The sequence below is a fragment of the Hemitrygon akajei genome, chromosome 19 (assembly GCF_048418815.1).
Source record: "Hemitrygon akajei chromosome 19, sHemAka1.3, whole genome shotgun sequence".
NCBI lineage: Eukaryota > Metazoa > Chordata > Chondrichthyes > Myliobatiformes > Dasyatidae > Hemitrygon > Hemitrygon akajei.
In genome coordinates this window covers 4,640,238-4,662,561 of record NC_133142.1, presented here as the reverse complement: position 1 = coordinate 4,662,561, position 22,324 = coordinate 4,640,238, and the positions used below count along the sequence as shown (strand labels likewise).

The following is a 22,324-nucleotide window of genomic DNA, read 5'->3' as shown; positions in this document are numbered from 1 at the left end:
ATGTTCTTATGTACACTAGGTGTCTGTGCTGATTATGTTCATTTACAGTCAATCAATAGAACACGGCAGATGAGTTCCTCCATTGATAACTATTAGGAGCTAATATGAAGTTTTACATGTACATACACACACACACATTTGATTTGTCTTTTCTTGCACATTGCCTTTTTGATGGTCTTTATTTATATAGTCTTTTTATTGTCCAGTAAACACTTGCAAGATAATGAATCTCAATGTAGTATATGATGGCATATATGTACTTTGATAATGAATTTACATTGACTTTGACTTTTTGTCAGATGTGATCTTATTGATTGGACGGCCAGGCTCTGGGGGGCCTTATAACCCAATTAAAAGCATAGAAAACATTGTTAGTTCTTATCAGATAGTCATTTGATCTGGATGGAGAAATTGGGCCGAAGAGTAAGTTTCCATATTGTATAACTCTATGATTCTATCCGTGGAACACTTCCCAGCTGGATTTGGTATATTATATATATAGAACAGGGAAGGAGACGTTGGAAAATATTTCTGGGTGTATTCAGTTGTGAACTGATTCCGTCAACCTGCTAAAAACAGTAAGGAAAAACATGCAATTAAATTTAACCCTTCGGATGCTTATTTTTAATACAAATACAACAGGAAACTGGTGCACTTCGAAAGATCTTAACTTCTTGGATTTGTTTCTGTTTTGGTGTGCATGTGGTATTTTATTTCCAACCTGCCCTGCATATCTGCAGAGCTTTCCACAGTCCGTCACCTGGGAATGCACCTGATGGGGGGGGGGGGGGGGGAGGGGGACAGAAAACCCCTCATGGGTCATTGCCTTTATTATTATTGTTATTGTATTTTTATTTTTTCTCAGTTCAAGCTGGTAAAACCTGAGGTACGGGTGTAGCCAAGCACAGTAATTTCTCAATTGTTAGGACCTTTTCTCTTTTGGACTTTTTTGTTGTGTTTAGTATTGTGACTGTGAGATTTACCCAAGTATTGTAGTAGGACTAATTGTTTAATGCTATTGTGTAGTGGTTTTGGATTGATACCAGTTGTAGATATTACTATTGGGACAATGTATAGTCTATTCATGTTCCATAGTCTTTCAATTTCCTCTTTTTTCCGCATATTTCTGGTATATTTCACTTACTGAGCTCTGCATCCAATGTGTGTTTGGAATGGCTATATCTATTAAGTAATATGTTTATTCTGTAATGTTTCCAGATGGTTATTATGGATTGTCCTATCTATTGTTATATTATTATTAGAGATACAGAACGGTAACAGAATCTTCCAGCACAAAAAAAGCACTGTCCAATTACAACCATGTGACTAATTAACTTGCTAACCCCGATGTCTTTGGTACGTGGGAGGAAACTGGATCACAGGGAGAACGTAGAAACTCCTTACATACAGTGGCGGGATTTGAACCCGTGTCACAGTCGCTGTAATACCATTATGCTAACTGCTACACTACCGTGTTTTACAGCATTTCATGATTCAGCTTACTTCAGGCAATCTAAAGCAAACTGTCTGTTGTCCTGCAGGTTCACAGATTATTGACCTGATGATGTTAGTCATTGACGTGACAAAGGGGATGCAGACGCAGTCAGCAGAGTGCCTTGTCATCGGTGAAATTACGTGTCCACGGATGGTGGTGGTCCTGAACAAGATTGACCTCCTTCCAGAGGCAAAGAAACAGGTGTTGATAGACAAAATGACCAAGAAAATGCAGAAGACACTGGAGAATACAAGGTAAACTTTCTAAACACTCCTTCCTACCTTCTTGCACAAAACATCCTGATGAAGGTCTTAACCCAAAATGTTGACACTGCATTCCGCTGTATAGATGCTGCCTGACCTGCTGATTTCCTCCATCAATATGTGTTTGTTTTTCTGGATTTCCAATATCTGTAGAATCTCAAACACAAGAAAATCTGCAGATGCTGATAATCCAAGCAGCACACACAAAATGCTGGAGGAACTCAGCAGGCCAGGCAGCATCTATGGAAAAAAGTAAACAGTTGGCCTTTGGGCTGAGATCCTTCATCAGGAGTGGGAAAAAAAGATGAGGTCAGAACAAGAAGGTGGGGGGGGGGGTGTAGGAAGACATGCAAGGTGGTAGGTGATGGGTGAAACTGGGAGGGGTGAGGGGTTGAAGTAAAGAGCTGGGAAGTTGATTGGTGAAAGAAAGAAAGGGAAGGAGGAGGAGCACCAGAGGGAGGAGATAGGCAGGTAAGGAGATAAGGTAAATGTGAAATGGAGACACCTCTTTCTCCCTTATTAGAGAGAGAGAGAGAGAGAGCCTGTGGTATGTCGAATACCGGGTGAACAAGTAGTCTTTGGGGTAGCTGCGACTTTGCTCACGCTTGAGTGCTCGGTGGTGGGTGCCGACACTTTTTTTTCTTGCTGGTAGGCTGGGGGGGATTGTTCCTTGCTGCCGCTTACACATGGGAGGGAGGGGAGCTGGGGGAGGGACTTTGGGGTTCTAACATTTAACTGTCATTCATTCTTTGGGGGCACGCCTCTTTTTGTGGTTGGTTGTGGAGAAAAAGCATTTCAGGATGTATATTATATACATTTCTCTGATATTAAATGTACCTTTGAAACCTTTGAAGAGGGAAACAGGAATGAGGAATCATGAATGGGAGGCAATTGCTGAAAGTTTGAGAAATCAATCTTCATGTCATCAGGTTGGAGGCTACCCAGACAGAATATAAGGTGTTGGTCCTCCAACCTGGATCTGGTCTCATTGGGACAGTAGGAGAGGCCTTGGACTGATGTCAGAATAGGGATGGGAAGCAGAATTGAAATGGGTGGCTACCAGGAGATCCCGCTTTTTCTGACAGAGTGTAGGTGCTCGGCGAAGTGGTCTCCCAATCTACGTCAGGTCTCACCGATACACAGGAGGCCACACCGGGAATACTGGATACAGTAAATGACCCCCAGCAGTCTCAATGGTGAAGTGTCATCTCACCTGGAAGGACTGTTTGGGATCCTGAATGGTAGTGAGGGAGGAGGTGTAGGGGCATGTGTGGCATTTGTTCCGCTTGCAAGGATAAGTGCCAGGAGGGAGATTAGTGGGGAAGGATGAGAGGACAAGGGAGTCGCATAGAGAGCGATCCCTGCAGAATGTGAAAATTAGGGGGAGGGAAAAATGTGCTTGGTGGCGTGATCCTGTTGGAGATGGCGGAATTTACTGAGAATTATTGTGTTCCAAACTCAAATATATTTCATGACATTTTCAATAAGACCATAATGCATCAGAGTTGAATTATGCCACTTGGCCCAACAAGTCTGCTCTACCATTCAATTGTGTCTGATTTATTTTCCCTTTCTACCCCATTCTCCTGCCTTCTCCCTGTAACTTTTGATGCCCTGACTAATCAAGAACCTATCACCCAATAACTTGGCTTCCACAGTCGTCTGCGGCAATGAACTCCACAGATTCTCCATCCTCTGGCTAAAGAAATTCTTTCTCAGCTCTGTTATAAAGGAGTGTCCATTTATTTTGAGGCTTTGCTAACTCTCCCACTGTTGGAAACATTCTCTTCATGTCTGCGCTATTCAGACCTTTCAATATTTCTAGAGTATCTAGTGATAGATTTGTGGAGGGGAATAAACAGTTGACAATTCAGGCTGAGAACCTTCATCAGATTGGTTTCTTCTTAAATATTAGCAACACCAAGATCCCAAAATATCTTTCTCAACACCCATGAGTCCTGATGAAGGAAATATTGAGATGGTTAAAAGAATTTACTCTATATGTTCTGATTGAATCACAGGTGTTACTAAGAATCTCGGCTCTCTGAGTCCTGTGTCAGAGATTCCTTCAGGAGGGTGAGCCCAGGGAAAACATCTGGCCCAGTTGGGGTACCTGGCCAAGCACTAAAGCCCTGTTCTGATCAAATGGCTGGAGTGTTCACTGAGATCTTTGAACTGTCACTTCAACAGTCTGAGCTATCCACCTGCTTCAAGCAGGCTTCAATTACACCAGTGCCTGTCTCAGTGACAATGATCCAGCAGCACTTACATCCACTGTGATGAAGTGTTTTGAGAGGTTGGTGATGAACTATATCAGCTTCTGCCTGAAAAGTGACTCAATCCTGGAACATCTGGATGGCAATGATGGTCAGGATGCTCTTTTTGGACTATAGCTCAGTATTCAATACTATCAGCCCCTAAAAGCTAACCAATGAGCTTCACGACCTTGGTCTCAATACCTGCTTTTGCAATTGGATCTTTGATTTCCTCACTTGCAGACCCCAATCCGTTCGGATTGGTAACATCTCCTCTACAATCTCTGTCAGCACAGATGCACCGCAAGGCTTTGTGCTTAGCCCTGTCTGCTCTACTTGCTTTACATTTATGACTGTGTGGCTATGCACAGCTTCAATGCCATTGTTAAGTTGGCTGACACCACCACTATCAGTTGAATCAAAGGTGGTGCGAATCACCATATAGGAGGGAGATTGAAAACCAGGCTGAGTTGTGCCACAACACCAATGTCTTACTCAGTGTCAACAAGACCGAGGAGCTGTTTATTGACCTCAGGAGGAGGAAACCTGAGGTCCTTGATCTACTCATTGGGAGATCAGACGTGGAGCCATTCAGCAATCTTAATTTCCTCGATATTATCATTTCAGAGGACATGTCCTTGGCTTCGGAAGTGAAATTATGAAGAAAGCATGGCAATGCCTCTATTACCTTAGGAGTTTGCAAAGATACAGCATGACATCTAAAACTTTGACAAACTTTTATACACGTGTGGTGGAGAGCATATTGACTGGCTGCATCACAGCCTGGTGTTGAAACACCAATGCCTTTGAACAGAAAATCCTACAAGAAGTAGTGAATACAGCCCAGTCCGTCATTGGTAAAGCCCTCTCTGCAATTAAGCACATCTATCTGAAGTGTTGTCACAGGAAAGCAACATCCATAATCAATTACCCCTTCACACAGGTCGTGCTCTCTTCTCAGTGCTGCCATCAGGTAGAAGGTACAGGAACCTCAGGTTCAGGAACAGTTATTACCCCTCAACCATCAAGCTCTTAAACCAAAGGGGATAACTTCACTCGATTTCACTTGCCTATCACTGAAATGTTTCCACAAACTAAAGACTCACTTTCAAGAACTCTTCATCTCATTTCCTTGATAATTATTGCTTGCTTGTTTGTTTATTTATTTATTTATTATTTATTTTCTTTTGTATTTTCACAGTTTGTTGTCTTTTGCACACTGGTTTTCCACCCTGTTGGGTATGGTCATTCATTAATTATTATGGTTGTTGGATTTAATGAGTAGTACAGCAAGAAAACAAATCTCAGGGTTGTACATAGTGACATATATGTACTTTGATAATATATTTATTAACCATTGTCCTTTCAATTAAATTTTTGGGATCTTGGTGATGCCAACAAGACCAGCATTCATTACCCACTGATAATCGTTGAGTGCTTGTTGGATTTTGCTGGGTAGATAATCTTTAAGAAGCGACCACAATGCTGGGTAGTAGGTAAGCCATTTCGTAGGAAGATGGCATTTTAATGATTAAAGGTAAACTTTATTTGTCACATATACATCAAAACATGTAGTGAAATGTGTCTTTTATATCACATCAAATTATCGAGGATTGTGCTGATGATTTGGGATGGAAGGTTCTGCCTCAGAATAGAAGTTCAGGTGTAACCCATCCTTTTTGTATAGGTCATAACTTCTGCAGAAGAGATCTCAATGAGCCAGAACTCTGAAACCCTGCCCCCTGCACCAATTCCTCAGCCACACATTCATACGGGAAATCACCCTTTCTTACTCTCACTGGCGTGTGCCACACACAGCAGTCCAAAGCTTACTCCCCTGGAGGTCCTGCTTTTAAGCTTTCTGCCTAGCTCTCTATATTCTCTCTTCAGGACCTCCTCCCTTTTCCTGTCTATGCCATTGGTATCAATATGTACCACGAATTCTGGCTGCTCACCCTCCCTCTTTAAAGTACAGTGGGCCCGATCTGAGACACCTCTGAGCCTGGCACCTGGGAAACAACATGCCATCGGCATATCTCTTTCACATCCAGAGAAACTCCTGTCTGCTCCTGTAACTTTGGAATCCTCTGTCACCAATGCACTCTATTGTCCCACCAGTTCCCTTCTGAGCCACAGAGCAAGACTCAGTGCCAGAGATCTGGTCACTGCAGCTTTCCCCTGGTAGGTCATCTTCGTTCCCTCCCAACAACAGTATCTAAAATGATTTATTATTGAGGGGAACAGCCACAGGGGTACTCTGAGTATCCAACTATTTCCTTTCCCTCAGCTACATGCCTCCTCTAACTTAGGGGTGACTACAGCTAGAGTACCCCTATCCAGAATTCTTGGGACGGGAAGTGGTTTGGATTTTGGAATATTTGCATCTATATAATGAGGTACCCAGGAGATTTACTTATTTATTTGTTTCTTTCTTGAGATACAGCATGGAACAGGCTCTTCCAACCCTTCAAATTGTACTGCCCAGCAATCCCATGATTTAATCCTAACCTACTCGTGGGGCAATTTACAATGACCAATTAACCTACCAACCACTATGTCTTTGGACTGTGGGAGGAAAACGGGAAGAACATGCAAACTCTTTACAGGCAGCAGCGGGAATTGAACCTGGGTCGCTGGTTTCATAAAGCATTGTGCTGACCCCACTACGTTACTGTGGGACCCAAGTCTAAACACGAAAACCAGTTGCAGAACATATACAGCTTATGTACAACTAGTGTGAAGCTCACAGAGTATACAGTCCACAGCTGGAACAGAGTCTGACATGACAGAGCTGGGTCCTCCACAGACTGTAGGAGTTGAATGACTGCCCTCTACGGTGTTCCAATGCTGTGACTGGGTTCAAATCCGCCACTGATTTCAAACAGTCGCCCGTTCCATGGCAACTACGGCAGGTGAGGGGTGGGAGTCGTTTTATTTAATATTTTTAATAATCTTGTGCATGAAACAATAACATGTACATTGAACCTTCAGAAAGGTAAGCTATCACTACCTCAGCCACCCAGATGGACAGTCAGTGACTGTTTGGTATCACTATCAGTCCCAACTCTGAATTTATGTGCTACCGGTAAGCAGTCTTTGTCTCGTTGGTCATGCGTATTGATGCAGCCGTTCAGTCTGTTAGATTTTTATCAGTAATGATCTTGGCAAACTCATCAATGAATTTCCCTACTGTTTCATTATCAGCAGATGCTTTATCACACAAATCTTTAGAAATTTATTGCTGTGCCTTTTCTTAAATCTTTGCAAACAGCCTGCTGAATATTCACAATTACCTTCAATTTTCAGTTGATCGTGATAGATCTTTGCTTGTTTCATGATCAGTATGCCATTAAGCAGCATATGTTCACTCTGATGCTGATGAATCCTCTCTTTCAACCAACGATTGAGGTCTTCATTTTTCGCTTTGTGATGTGTTTTTCTATTTTTCATTAACTTCTGTTCATTACACATGAAGATCACTTCTCAGAACTGTCTGTGCTGTGCATCACCTGGGAACCTTACCAGCGCCATGTGGAATTTTCCATTTTTGACATCATGTCAGCATTCAAAATATGTCTGGATTTTGGAAGTTTTAGGATTTTGGATTTTTGGATACTTAACCTGTGCCTTCCTATAGCTCCTGTCTATCACCTCCTCATTTTCTCGTATGCAGCTCCAGTTCCTTAACATGGTCTGTAAGGAGCTGCAGATATCCCCTTCTAATTGGTAAATTAGTTTATTATTGTCACACGTATAGTGAAAAATTTTGTTTTATGTATCTTTCATACAGATCATTTCATTATAATTGTGCTTGAGGCAGTACAAGGGAAAACAATACCAGAATATAGAATGAAATGTTACAGTTACAGAGAAAGTGCAATGCAGGTAGACAATAAGGTGCAAGACCATAATGAGGTAGATTTTGATGTCTAGAGTCCACCTTTTGGTACTAGTCTTATATCAGTCAGACAGAAGATGTTTTTGAGCCTCATGGTACACATTTTCAGGCTTTCATACCTTCTGCCTGGTGGGAGAGTGGAGAAGAGAGAATGCCCAGGGTGGGTGAGGTCATTGATTCTGCGGGCTGCTTTGCTGAGGCAGCAAGACGAACAGACAGAGTCCATGGAGGGGAAGCTGATTTCTGTGCTGAGCTGTGCTTACAACTCTCTGCTGTTTCTTGTGGTCGCAGTTGCCATACCAAGCTGTGATGCATCCGGATAAGATGCTTTCCATGGTGCATTGAATCTTGCTGAGGGTCAAAGCTCTTTAGCCTCATCAGGAAGTCGAGGGCATTGATGAGCTTTCTTGGCCATGGCATCTACCTGGTTGGACCATTACAGCCAATTTCCTGTGGAAACTAACCAATGATTTATTTAAATGGAAAATTCCTATAAACATTTGATATGCTCGTCCACATCTGAAGACAAAAATAGATTATTATTTTGGGTGGGTCCATTCAATGGAACATGAATTATAATGTAACTTGCTTCTCTTAAGGGTTCAGATTGTTCATCTCTCTTGTCTAAATACAGATTTGATTTTGTTTCCTTCATCTTTGCTTTTTTCTTATGATAACTTTTCTAACCTTTCTTTCTCTATTTTTTTCTTCCAAGAGATGTGGCCAGAGCGTAATTTTATTATACTTCTCTCTGCTTCCCTGTTTCCAAATAAAACAACCATTTCAGGTCCTCCCAGTGGAATTCTGTGTTTCAGCTGGGATGAATTCAAAATGAAATGAGTGGAAGCCAAAAATGTTAACTTGGAAATAGTCAATGGACTGGGAAAGGACTGTTTCAGTCGTGTATTGTACATCAGCAAAGAGCCAGTATGAAACATGAGCCCATCTGATGTTTATCCTGGCTGTTTAATTAGAATATGTGAGGGACCCTTTACTCCTTGCTCTTTTGCTCTCCTGCAAGAAATGTGTGAGTGTTCTTTTTGTGTGATATTCTTCTTCTTCATTTGTTTTCAGATCCTATTGTTTTTCAGTATCTCATCTTCCATTTTCTTCACCATTTCCTTGGTAATTTTCCCTTGCTTACTTTGTCCTCCTTATCAGAATCAGAATCTGGTTGAAAATCCCTGGAATATGTTGTGAAACTTGTTAACTTTGCAGCAGTACTACAATGTAATGCTAAATAAATTTGGGGGGGGGGGGGAAAGAATTACAGTAACTGTATATGTATATTAAATTGTTAAAATAAATAGTGCAAAAACAGAAATTTTAAAAAAGTAGTGAGTTAGTGTTCAACGTCCATTTAGAAATTGGATGGCAGAGTGGAAGAAGCTGTTCCCAAATCATTGAATCTGTGCCTTCAGACTTCTGTACCTCCTCCCTGGTGGTAACAATGAGAAGAGGACATGTCCTGGGTGATGAGGGTCCTTAATAATGGACACCGCCTTTCTGAGGCACCATTCCTTGAAGACGTCTTAGGTACAATGGAGGCTAGTGCCCATGATGGAGCTGACTAATTTTACAACTTATTTTCTAGATATTGCTAGTTAATAGCAAGTGGTCTTCTAACCCTTCTCTCATTGTCAGTCCTCAAATATACCAACCCATTTAGTTTTAAGTTGGTAAATTGTCACACGTATCAAAGTACAGTGAAAGTCCTGCATACTGGCCATAGAGATTAATTCGTTACAACAATATGCGGTATAGTAGCATAGTGGTTAGCACAACACTTTACAGTACAGATGACATGAGTTCAATTCCCACCACTGCCTGTAAGGAGTTTGTATGTTCTCTCCATGTGGGTTTCCTCCGGATGCTCCAGTTTACTCCCACAATCCAAAGATGTACCAGTTAATGGTTAAATGGTCATTGCAAATTGTTCCAATATTAGGCTAGGATTAAAGCAGGGAGTTGCTGGGTGGCATGGCTTAAAGGGCCTATTCCACGCTGTATCTCGATAAACAAAAGATATGTAAATAAAATGGAAGGTAAAGAAAAATATTGAGTGCCGAATAAACCATTACAGTGACAGAGAAATTGCAGTGCAGGTGACAGTAATACGCAAGATTATAATGAGGTAGATTGTGAAGGAACTCAGCAATGTTTCAGGCTGAGGCCCTTCATTAGGACTGGAAATAGAAGGGGGAAGATATCGGAATAAGAAGATGTGGGAGGAGGACAAGTTTGAAGGTGATAGGTGAAGCCAGGTGGGTGGGTGAGGGGCGGATAAAGTAAGAAGCTGGGAAGTGATAGGTGGAAAAGGCAAACAGCTGAAGAAGAAGAAATCTGATAGGAGAGGAGAGTGGATGATGTGAAAAAGGGAAAGAGGAGAGGAACCAGGGGAGAGGATAGGCAGGTGAGGAGAAGAGGTAAGAGGCCAGAATGGGGAGATGAAGAGCAAAGGGATTTATTTATTTTTAAATTTTTCTTTCCTATCTTTATCCTCTAGAAACAAAAAAGTGCATTTATATAGCAACAAAAATAGAAGATAGAATGCACTACATACAAGCTGTATAACTGAACCACAGAAGGAAATATTCAGACGTTTGCGTGAATTTACATGATAATACAGTTATTACATAGAACAGTACAGCACTGTACAGGCCCTTTATCCCATAATGTTGTGCCAACCTTTTAACCTACTCCAAGATCAATCTAATGCTTTTGTCCCGCATAGTCCATCATTTTTTCTTACATCCACATGTCTATCTAAGTCTCTTAAATCTAAGATATCTGCCTCTACCACCACTCCTGGCAGACTCCCTCCACTCTCTGTGTAAAAAACCTACTTTTGACATCCCTCCTATACTTTCCTCCAACCACCTCATATTACACATTTCAGCCCTGAGAAAAAGGCAAAGCCTGTCTACCATCTTATGCAGCTCTATCAAATGATCTCTCATCTTCCTTTGTACCAAAGAGAAGCACCCTGGTTCTCTCAACCTATTCTCATAAGACATGCACTCCAATCCAGGCAGCATCCCGGTAAATCTCTTCTGCACTCTCTGTAAAGCTTCCACATCCTTTCTATAATGAGTTGACGCGAACAGAACACAATACTCCACTTGCAGTTCTGATTCTGGTCGACCAATGATTTAGTGTTTATTGAAGTTTAAAGTACAAAAGAGAGGTTTAAAGTCAGAATTCCAGAGTTTATGGCCTTAGGGAGATTAATTGAATGAAGAGCAGAGGCTGGAATTGGAGGAGCACAGATCTTGAAAAGTGGCCAGGATGGAAGAGATGGAGGAGCAAGATGGGGTGAGACAGTGGCTTCTCAATATGAATAAACATTTAATTTTAAAGTCAAGGTGTTTCCTCCAAACACTGAAGTTTTCATTTTGCAAACGGACGATGTCTCTGGATATATTAATGTACCTCTAAATTCCTGCTCCTAATGAAACTGTATTCTGTGTTAAGTTTAGTTTGAAAAATAACCCTGCACTTCTTAACTCTGAAAGAAATTAGAACAAAATGCCTTTGGGGCTTGAAGACTCCTGAAGGTATCTGCAGAGATTGAAAGATGTCCTGAAAGCGTTTTCTGTAAGGATATAAAAGATGAATTGTTGTATTGTTCTTGTGATATTACCATGGTCCTACTGAATTTGCATGACCAAATGTGCAGAGTTCAAAATTTGTTGTTCTAATTGCCCCTGTAGGGTTCAGTTGAGTTTTTTTTTTGCCTGTGCAGATGTAGATATCTAATTTATTAATTTACATTTTAGTATACCCTGCCTGTGGGCAAACGTTGAACTCCAAATAGCCTGTTACATTTGAATAGGTTTGGAATGGAAATGTATTTAGCAATAAGGGATATAATGTTATTTGTGGAATACATCTTGTTTAAATTGCAAGTTAATCCACTTACGTAGTAAATGTCCCCCTTTACTTTCTGGGGTGGGGAATCAATTCTCATGTGCTTTGTGTAATGTAACAGTTGTCTTCTCAAGCAAGCCAGCTCTGTTTAATATTTTAGCAAATTTGGTAAATTGTGAAGATTTTATGTGGTTAGATCCACTTATCATGGCAATTGGTATGAAATAAAAAACAAGGACTAAAACCCAGCAATTCTCTTTTAAGCACAAAGTGGCTCTTCCTGTAAACAATTTATGTATAGTAGTTGAAGCATAAAAATGGCCTTTATATAAACTATTTACCTATCTGAAGTATTTAATCCTTTCATTTTTTTCTTTGACCACGAGTGACATTTTTAATGAGCCAGTTTGTTTTCATGAACAACCTTTAACACGAAGGAAATTGTTCCCTGCTCCTGTTTGCTTCCTGCGCATGGCGTGGTTGCATCACAACCTGGTGTGGGAACACCAATACCCAAGAACAGAAAAGGCCACAGAAAGTAGGGCACCATGGTAGCGTAGCAATTAGCACGACACAATTACACCTTGGGGTATCACACACAAAATGCTGGTGGAACGCAGCAGGCCAGGCAGCATCTATAGGGAGAAGCGCTGTCGATGTTTCGGGCCGAGACCCTTCATCAGACACCTCGGGGTATTGGAGTTTGGAGTTCAACTTCAGTGTCCTATGTATACACTCCTCCTGTGTGCCCCTGTGTTTCCTCTGGGCTCTCCAGTTTCCTCCCACAGTTCAAAAACATACTGGTTAGTAGATTAATTTCCCTGTGATTGTAGGCCTCCGTTAGTCTCGATAGACCATGGATTTGCACCTTGGAAAGTTTCCAGGGTGCAAGCCTGGGCAAGGTTTTTTGTTATGGAAGACCAGCAGTCGCCCAAACTGCAAGTCTCCCCTCTCCACGCCACCGATGTTGTTCAAGGGAAGGGCATTAGACCCTGTGATTAGGCTAGCACTGAATGGGGTGGGCCATTGGGCCAGAAGGGCCTGTTCCACGCTGCATCTCTAAATAAATAAAAATAAAATTATAAAGTGGTGAATCTGGCCCAGTCCATCACAGGCAAAGCCCTCTCCAGCAGTGAGCAAGTTTACATGGAGTGCTGCCACAAGAAAACAGCATCCATCATCAAGACCCGCACCATTCTGGTCACGTTCTTTTCTCACTACTCCCAGCGGGAGGTACAGGAGCCTCAGGTTCCAAACTAGCAGGTTCAGGAACAGTTATCATCAGGCTCTTGAACCAGAGGCAGTAACTTCACTCATCCCAACTCTAAACTGATTCCACAACCTATGGACTCCACAACTCATATGCTCAATATTTATTTATTTATTATTTTGGGTTTTTTTCTGTTTTGTATCTACACAATTTGTTGTCTTTTGGACATTGGTTGCTGCTCTCTTTGTTGTGTACAGTTCTTCACTGATTCTGTTGAGTTTCTTTGTATTTACTGTGAATGCCCACAGGAAAATGAATGTCAGGGTTGTATATGGTGACATCTGTGTACTTTGATAATCGATTTACTTTGAACTTTAACCTTTATATTTCAATATAATTATTTAGGCTTATCATTTTTGGATGTTGTTCTTTGTTGCATGTCATGCCCTGACCAACACACCACAGCAGATTCCTAATACTTGTAAATGTACATGGTAAATAATGTTGATCTTTGATCCTTAACCATTTTGGGTTTTATTTATTTATTTATTGAGCTACAGCACAAAGTAGGTCCTTCCAGCCCTTCATTCCTGGCTTCCCAGCAACCCCCAATTTAACGCTAGCCTAACCACAGGACAATTTACAAAGACCAGTTAGCTTACCAGTCGGTACATCTTTGGACTGTGAGAGGTAACAGGAGCACCCAGAGGAAACCATACAGTCATGGGGAGAACGTACAAGCTCTTTACAAACAGCAGCGGGAATTGAATCCAGGACACTGCTACCGTAAAGTGTTGTGCTAACCACTACATTATGCTTTTGTTCGCAAAAAGCCGGTAACAAAACTAAATTTTCACTTTCACGATTTTCTGTGTTTAAAATATGTAAGCCTTAATGTGTGAGAAAGGCTTTGCTCCTTTTATAATAAGGAATAATAATTTGAAAATAATTTAACATGTTGAGCATTTAGTCATTAATTTTGCACCAGTTTCCAGGTCATGATTACAGAAATAACAATGTAATTATATAATTTTAGTTAAAATTCATGGACCTTGCTATCAGTCTAAATAAAACATGACCTTTTTATTTTAAATCAAGAGAAAATCTGCGGATGCTGGAAATCCAAACAACACATACAAAATACTGGAGGAACTCAGCAGGCCAGACAGCATCTACGGAAAAGAGTAAACAGTCACTGTTTCAGGCCGAGACCCTTCATCAGGACTGATAGAGGGTCTCAGCCTGAAAAGTCAACTGTTTACTCTTTTGCTGCCTGGCCTACTCAGTTTCTCCAGCATTTTGTGTGTGTTGCTTTTATTTTAAATGTCATCTTAAAACTCTTCTTTCTCCTTTGGCACACATATCATGTCAGTGTAGAGAATGGTTTTTACCTATTTGGAAGGGTCTGTAATGAAGCAAGAAACAGCCTTCTCTAAACACAAAAGGTTCTGCAAGTGCTGGAAATCCAAACAACGCACAAAATACTGGAGATACTCGGCAGGTCTGGCAGCATCTATGGAAATGAATAAACAGTCAATGTTTCAGGTTGAGACCCTGTGATGGACTCGGATACAGTCTAGTCCATTGCAGGCAAAGTCCTCCCCACCATTGAGTGCAGCTACAAGGAACGCTATTACAAGAAAGCAACATCCTTCATCAAGGACCCCAACATCCAGACCCTGCTCTCTTCTCACTAATACCACCATGTCCAGGAACATTTATGACCCTTCAACCATCAGGCTCCTGAACCAGCATGGGTAACTTTACTCACCACAACAATGAACAATTCCACAAGCTAAGGATCCACTTTCAATGACTCTATAACTCATGTTCTCAGTATTATTTACCTATTGATTTATCTATTTATTCATTTTTCATTTGTTGGTTGTTCATCAGCCTTTACTTACGTATAGTTTCTCATAAATTCTTTTGTATTTCTTTATTTTCCTGTAAATGCATGCAAGAAATGAATCTATGAATCAGAATCAGGTTTAATATCAACTGGCATATTTCATGAAATGTGTTGTTATGCGGGAGTAGTACATTGTAATGCATAATAAAAACTGTAAATTACAGTAAGGGGTATGTGTACATATAAAAAGTTAAATTAAATAAATAGTGCAAGAAGAGAAATAAAAAGTAGTGAGGTAGTGTTCATGGGTTCAAAGTCCATTCAGAAATCAGATGGCAGAGGGGAAGAAGCTGTTCCTGAATCACTAAGTGTGTGTCTTTAGGCTCCTGTATCTCCTCCCTGATGCTAGCAATGAGAAGAAGGCATGTCTTGGGTGGTGGGTGCCGCCTTTTTGAGGCATCACTCCTTGACGCTGGATGCTGGGGAGGCTGGTGCCCATGATGAAGTTGTCTAAGTTGGCTAACTGATGACATATATGACCAATTTACTTTGAACTTCACTTTGACTTCAACAGTATCACTCTCTAGAGCTATTCATACCTGATCAGGCAAGTGTGCAGGGCCTTCCTTCCCTGTGAGATAGAACTTTCTTGCAGCCTGCATCCCACAGTTCTGTTCCACTGCTAATCCCACGTTTGGGGTGGGTTCTCAGGAATTACCTCAGAGTTTGTGGAGAATGTAAGTTTGATCTCACTGTGTGCAACTTCCATTTTCACTCATTCAGCGAATACAGTGCTGATGGTAAAGTCACCATTGCTTGTGGATGAGCAGGTGGTGGTGAGCGAATATCTTGGTATTTCTTTATTATTATTGTCACATGTTCCAAGATACAGTGCAAAGTTTGTCTTGCACATTTTTCATACAGATCAGATTATTACACAGTGCACTGAATTAGAATAAGGTGAAACAGTAACAATGCCCACCAAGAGGACCACAACTTCGTCATAGGGTTTGGAGATTTGCGTAGATCAATGACCCAGAGAGCTCTGTTGGCTGGAGTCTGGGCTTTATGCTTTGGTTCTTGGTAGGGTCACCCACGCCAAACAGGTCAAAGGATAGAGGCCAGACTAAGAGTGGTCCATCAATCCTCCAGGCAGGGGTGGGGTTCAGCTCAGGGCCAACAACCCTGACTGGGAAAACAAAATTGTTAGAGAAACAACAATGAAGAATCCTTCTACCTCTGAGTGTGATGGTATTCCCCAGGACCTGCATGACAGACAGTAGAGAAAACCGGAGGAAGCTACTGATATAATGAAGGAAGTCCTGAACACCAGCAGAGATGGAGGACCTACGTTGCTGCCCAGCAGTGTAATGGGCAATACGTAGGTAAATTAAAAAATGCAGAATGAAGTATAAAAGCTGCTGGAAAAGTTTAGTACTGTAGTCTATGCAGTGGAAACAGTTACTGTTGTTTGAAAAGATGTGGTATGTAAACACTATCAGTAATTAAATTGTTATATCTTCTGACAGTGTAGTGAATGCCTTGCAAAGATTGAAGTTTACAGTCTAGCTTTACCCACCTTTGAGGACATCTTCAAAGGTGATACCTCAAGGAGGCACCATCCAAGACATGCCCTCGTCGCCTCAGGGAGGAGATACAGGATTCTGAAAATCCACAGTAACATTTTATGAACAGCTTCTTCCCCACCTCTATCAGATTTTTGAATGACCTATGAACCCATGAAAAATACCTCACTCACTATTTTGCTCTCTTTTTGTATTACTTATTTATTTAAAAAATATATTTGTATTGCAATTTATACTAATTTTGATGTATTGCACTGTTCTGCTGCCACAAAACGACAAAGTTCACATTTGTCAGTGATGATAGACCTGATTCTGATTCTGAATTAGATTGTAATTGTGTAAATAAATAAACCTGATTAACTTAATAGTGTTATTGAGTCATAGAAAAGTACAGCACAGAAATAGGCCCTTTGGCCCATCTAGTCCATGCTTTGCTTTCTTCTTGAGGATATAAAGGAAGCCTTGGTGAGTTGCATCAGTGCATTGCTCCAGAACAGAGATGGAGAAACTCAGCAGGTCAGAGAGCATGCTCATTTTCTATTTCTGTACGTAACTATACATATTTTGGAATGCAATGAATTCTCTTGAGATTACGAATTAGCTCTTCTGGCACTTCAAGCCAAGAACAGGTATCGATTATAACTGACATTTCGGTGACAAATTCTGCCATCTTCTTCATGGATATTGCCTGGACATGTCTAGTCTGGTGATTTTATATCCCTGTATTCCATCCCTCCTTATCGGTCAGTCCTGTCCAATCAGATCTCCATTCTCCCACCTTGTTTACAATTGAATTCCAGTTCTTACTTAGAGTGGCACCTCGTCTTTGTTAAAATTCTTTTCCTCTAGTTTTATTTCAATGGCTTTCTTTATCAGGTGATCCAAAAAGCCATTGGCGTGGCACAGTAGCTTTGTGCCATCGAAGTCAATCCTACGGGCATTGTGGATGCAGTGTTCTGCTACCACTGATTACTCCTGGTAACTTAAATGGATACACCTCCTGTGTTCCTTTGTGCGGATTTCCACTGTGTGCTCCTTCTGGCCAATATGCACTGCTCTGTATCCATACGGAATCCTGTAAATGCCAACCGACCTGATCCCAGGTCATCATATACACCCGGAAAGTACTGGAACCTTTTTCTCTTGAGATGGCTTGCATCCTTTTAACATGCTCATAATAATGCATTAATCTGGTGGGTCCTCCAAGAGGACCACAACCTTGGAGTTGGAGGCTTGCATGTCTCAGTCACCTGGGCAGCTAAGTTGACTGGGACTGGGGCATTGTGCTTTGGCTCTTGGTAGAGTCACCCATGCCAAACAGGTCAAAGGATAGAGGCCAGACTAAGAGTGGTCCACCGGTCCTCGGGGGTTCTGTTCAGGACTAACAAACCTGACTGGTCAAAAAACCTTATAGAAACCGCAATGAAGAATCCTTCTATATCTGTGTGCAACGGTATTCCTGAGACTCCACCTGGGACTTGCATGGCTTGAATGAGTGAAAACCGAGAGGACCCCTGAAGGGTGGAGGAAACGTGGGAGACTAAAGACAACTTGGCGCTGTACCGTAGAGGCAGAAATGAGGACCCTGAGCCACACCTGGGGCACAATAGAGAAGATGGCCAAGGACAGAGATGGAAGACCTTCATTGCAGCCTAAGTGCCAGCAGTGTAACAAGCAAGACTCTGCAGACAGCCCAGGGCATCTGTAGATGTGAACTTCCCACTATTCAGGACATTTACAAAGACAGGGATGTAAAAAGGGCCCAAAGGATCATTGGGGACCCGAGTCACCCCAACCATAAACTGTTTCAGCTGCTACCATCCAGGAAACGGTACCTCAGCATAAAAACCAGGACCAACAGGCTCTGGGACAGCTTCTTCCACCAGTCCATCAGACTGATTAATTCATGCTGATACAATTGTATTTCTATGTTATATTGACTGTCCTGTTGTGCATATATTTATTATAAATCATATAAAATTATATATCATGTAAAATCATATAAAAATATAAATTTATGATAAATTTATTATAAATCACTATAAATTGCACATTGCACATTTAGATGGAGATGTAACGTAAAGATTTTTACTCCTCATGTATATGAAGGATGTAAGTAATAAAGTCAATTCAATTCAAAGCAGTGAGTATGTAATCTGTTGTGAATGCATATGTACCTAATCTGGTGTCATCTAGCAACACACACAAAGTGCTGGAGGAACTTAGCAGGTCAGGCAGCATCTATGGAGAGGAACAAACAGTCGATGTTTCAGACCAAGACCCTTCATCATTCTCTTTGACTGAGGAAGAAACCCTTTATTCCCCTCAATAGATGCTGCCTGACCTGCTAAATTCCTCCAGTACTTTGTGTGTGATGCTCTGGATGCCTGGCATCTCCAGAATATCTTGTGTTCATCCATCCTCCACTATCTTGCTTTATTTTCCTGTTCTTGGCCAGGGTTTTTGTGTTGCTCTTGACTCCTAGCAAAGTTTATCAATCAAAGCTGGAGTTCATGACCTATTAGTAGAATATAGTTGGAAATTATCAAATTAACTTTGTTGCACTGATTAATGTTCAATTCTCTCACTCTAATATTGTATTGTTCTCTTTTCACAAATCACCATAGTGATTGAGAATGCACATAGACCCCCAAGTGCCAAACATTGTGTCTCATTGCACTCAGAAATGTTCCTGCAGAGCAGTAGTCTGTGGAAGGATCACTCTTAGGTAATTAGATGAACACTAAAGCCTCAGAGTCAGCCAGTGATTGGGTGAAGTGTGGAAGTACTCATTGAAATGGTTCTCTATGCCGCCAATTAAGTACAGACTTAAAATCAGCTATGTGACTCAGAAAGAATTGTAATTTTCATGTCTGTGTTTCTTCAGAAAAATGTTTCTCAGAGTCATAGAGTCATATAGCACAACAGCACAGAAACAGGCCCTTTGGCCCATCTAGTCTGTGCTGAACTATTATCTGCCTAGGTCCATTGACCCACACCTGGACTGTAGCTCTCCATGCTGCTCCCATCCTTGTTTGAATCGATTTGCTTCTGGAATTTTGCAAAGCTTTGGAGCCTTGTATTTCTAAGTGATGGAACTTGAAATTAGCGGAATCTGTTTCTCACCTCTTGTGTGGCGCATGGCCAAGTGGTTAAGGCATTGGACTAGTGATCTGGATGTCGTGACTTCGAGCCCCAGCCGAGCAAGGCACTTAACCACACATTGCTTCAGTCCACCCAGCTGAAAATGGGTACTGGCAAAATGCTGGGGGTTAACCTCGCGATAGACTGACGTCCTATCTGGGGTTGGGGGGGTGGAGTATCGTACTCTCGGTCGCTTCTCGCCACGGAAACCGGCATAAGCACCGGCCTGATGAGCCAATAAGGCTCGGGACAGACTTTAACTTTCTTTATCACCTCATAAAGCAGGGGTTCACAAACTTTGGGTAAATGGACCCCTTGCTTTATGGTATTGGTCCATAGCATAAAAAAGTTTGGGATCCCCTGACATAAAGGATCATGGATATGGCTGAGGGGGTAGTACAAATATGATGATACAAGTATGTACTCCATGAGCTGCCAGAGGAAGTGGTTGAGGCAAGTACAATAGCAACTTTTAAAATACAGATGGACAGGTGCATGGATTCAAAAGATTTTGAAGGTTACAGGCCAAACGGGGACTAGCTTTGATAGGGTAGCTTGGTCAGCATAGACCAGATGGGCCGAAGAACCTCTTTATATGTGTACTAACTCTGCAACTCTATATCAAAGAAAAACCAAAGATGTTTTATAACTACAATAAGAACATGAAGATAACAAACTAAGCAGACTCTGTTAGAGACTGAAACGGCACTTGGTGAAGGAGAATACTGTCCTAACAAAATGGGAACATAATGCAAATATTATAAAGAGGTTGTATGAAATATTGAATGAGATCATCATCATTTTATGCTGCTGTCGTGATGTGGGTGATCAAGGTCCCATGACCATGATTGTTCTTGGCAAATTTTTCTACAGAAGTGGTTTGCCATTGCCTTCTTTGGGGCAGTGTCTTTACAAGAGGGGTGACCCCAGCCATTATCAATACTCTTCACAGATTGTGTGCCTGGTGTCAGTGGTCACATAACCAGGACTTGTGATATGCACCAGCTGCTCATACGACCATCCACAATCCACTACCTGCTCCCATAGCTTCATGTGACCCCAGTTGGGGGGCTAAGTAGGTGCTACACCTTACCCAAGGATGACCTACAGCTAGTGGAGGGAAAGGGCACTTTTCACCTCCTTCAGTAGTGATGTATTGCCATACTGCCACTCATTTAGAAGAAATGCACATAATAAAATATCATTACTAAGGAGTTTAATATTTATGAATGGAAAATTCCAGGCTGTTAAACAAGAGCCAGGAAGGAAATTGCAGAGGATGTGACCATCATTTTCCAATCTTCCCTTGCTGCAGGAGTGGTACCAGAGGATGAGTGGACTGATATTGTGGCCTTGTTGTACCAAAAGAGAATAATTTAATTCCAGTTAGTTTAATCTTAGTAAGCAAATTATTGGCCCAGTTCTAAGGGCCAACCTTAATTTATATGTGTACAAATTCCTCGGGGACAGTCAAGTGTGGACCTGTTAAGTGAAATTTAAACTTCAAAGTAAATTTATTATCAAATTGTGTATATGTTACCATACACTACTTCCAGATACATTATCTTACAGGCATTCACAGGAAAAGTAAAGAAATACAGTTGAATCTATGAAAAACCACAGAGAGACAAAGATTATCAACCAATATGTAACAGAAGACAAACTGTGTGCAAATAATAAAAAATAAAACCAAGAACATGACTTTGTAAAGAATCCTTGAAAGTGAATTTGTAGATCATAGAAGCAATGGTGAGTGAAGTTATTCACGTTGGTTCAGGAGCCGGGTGGATGTGGGTAATAGGTTGCATCTGAATGATCGATTTGTCTGGTATGGAGGGCCACTGCACGGAAAAAGCTGCAGAAAGTTGCAAACTCAGTCAGCATTATAATGGGCACTAACCTCCCAGCAACGAGACATCTTCAAAAGACGATTAACTCAAAAAGGCAGCATCCATCATGACGGACCCCCATTTCACAGGACACGCGCTCTTCTCATTGCTACTAGCAAGGAGGTACAGGAGCCTGAAGACACGCACTCAATGTTTCATGAACATTCCACTCTACCAACAGATTTCTGAATGGGCATTGAACCCATGAACGCTTCCTCAATTCTTTTTTCCCTCTCTTATGCACTACTTATTTATTTTATTAAACTGTGTATGCTTCTTATTGTAATTTATACTCTTTTATTATGTATTTCAATGTACTGCTGTCGCAAAACAACAAATTTCACTACATATGTCATTGATTTATTAAACCTGTTACTGATTCTGAGGTAACTGAAGAGATTGTGGAGGCATTAGTAATGATCTATAAAGAATCACCAGATTCCCAAGGACTGTCACTCTACTCTTTAAGAAGGGAAGGAGGCAGAAGAAAAGAAATTACCAGTTAGCCTGACTTTGGTGATTGGGAAGATGTTGGAGTCTGTTATTAAGGATATGTTTTCAGAGTATTTGGAGGCAAATGATAAAATAGCTCAAAGTCAGTATGGTTTCCTGAAGAGGAAATCTTGCTTGACTTATCTGTTAGAATTCTTTGAGGAAATAATAGGTAAGATAGATAACAAAGAATCGGTAGATGTTTTTTATTTGGTTTTACACAAGGCCTTTGACAAGGTGCCACATATGAGGCTGCTAAACAAAATAAGAGCCCATAGTACAGTATTACAGGAAAGATACTAGCATGGATAGAAAATTAGCTGATTGGCAGGAGCAAAGAGTTGGAATAAACGGGCCTTTATTTGTTGGC

General features: G+C 41.2%; 1 protein-coding gene across 1 annotated transcript in view; it reads left to right on the top strand.

Moving 5' to 3' along the window:
* The window catches only part of eefsec (eukaryotic elongation factor, selenocysteine-tRNA-specific), a 441,024-nt gene that overhangs the window by 125,324 nt on the left and 293,376 nt on the right, over positions 1 to 22,324 (top strand). Inside the window, exon 2 of the mRNA XM_073071999.1 lies at positions 1,542 to 1,749. Coding sequence (XP_072928100.1) covers positions 1,542 to 1,749 — 208 coding nt within the window. The remainder of the gene's footprint in view (positions 1 to 1,541; positions 1,750 to 22,324) is intronic.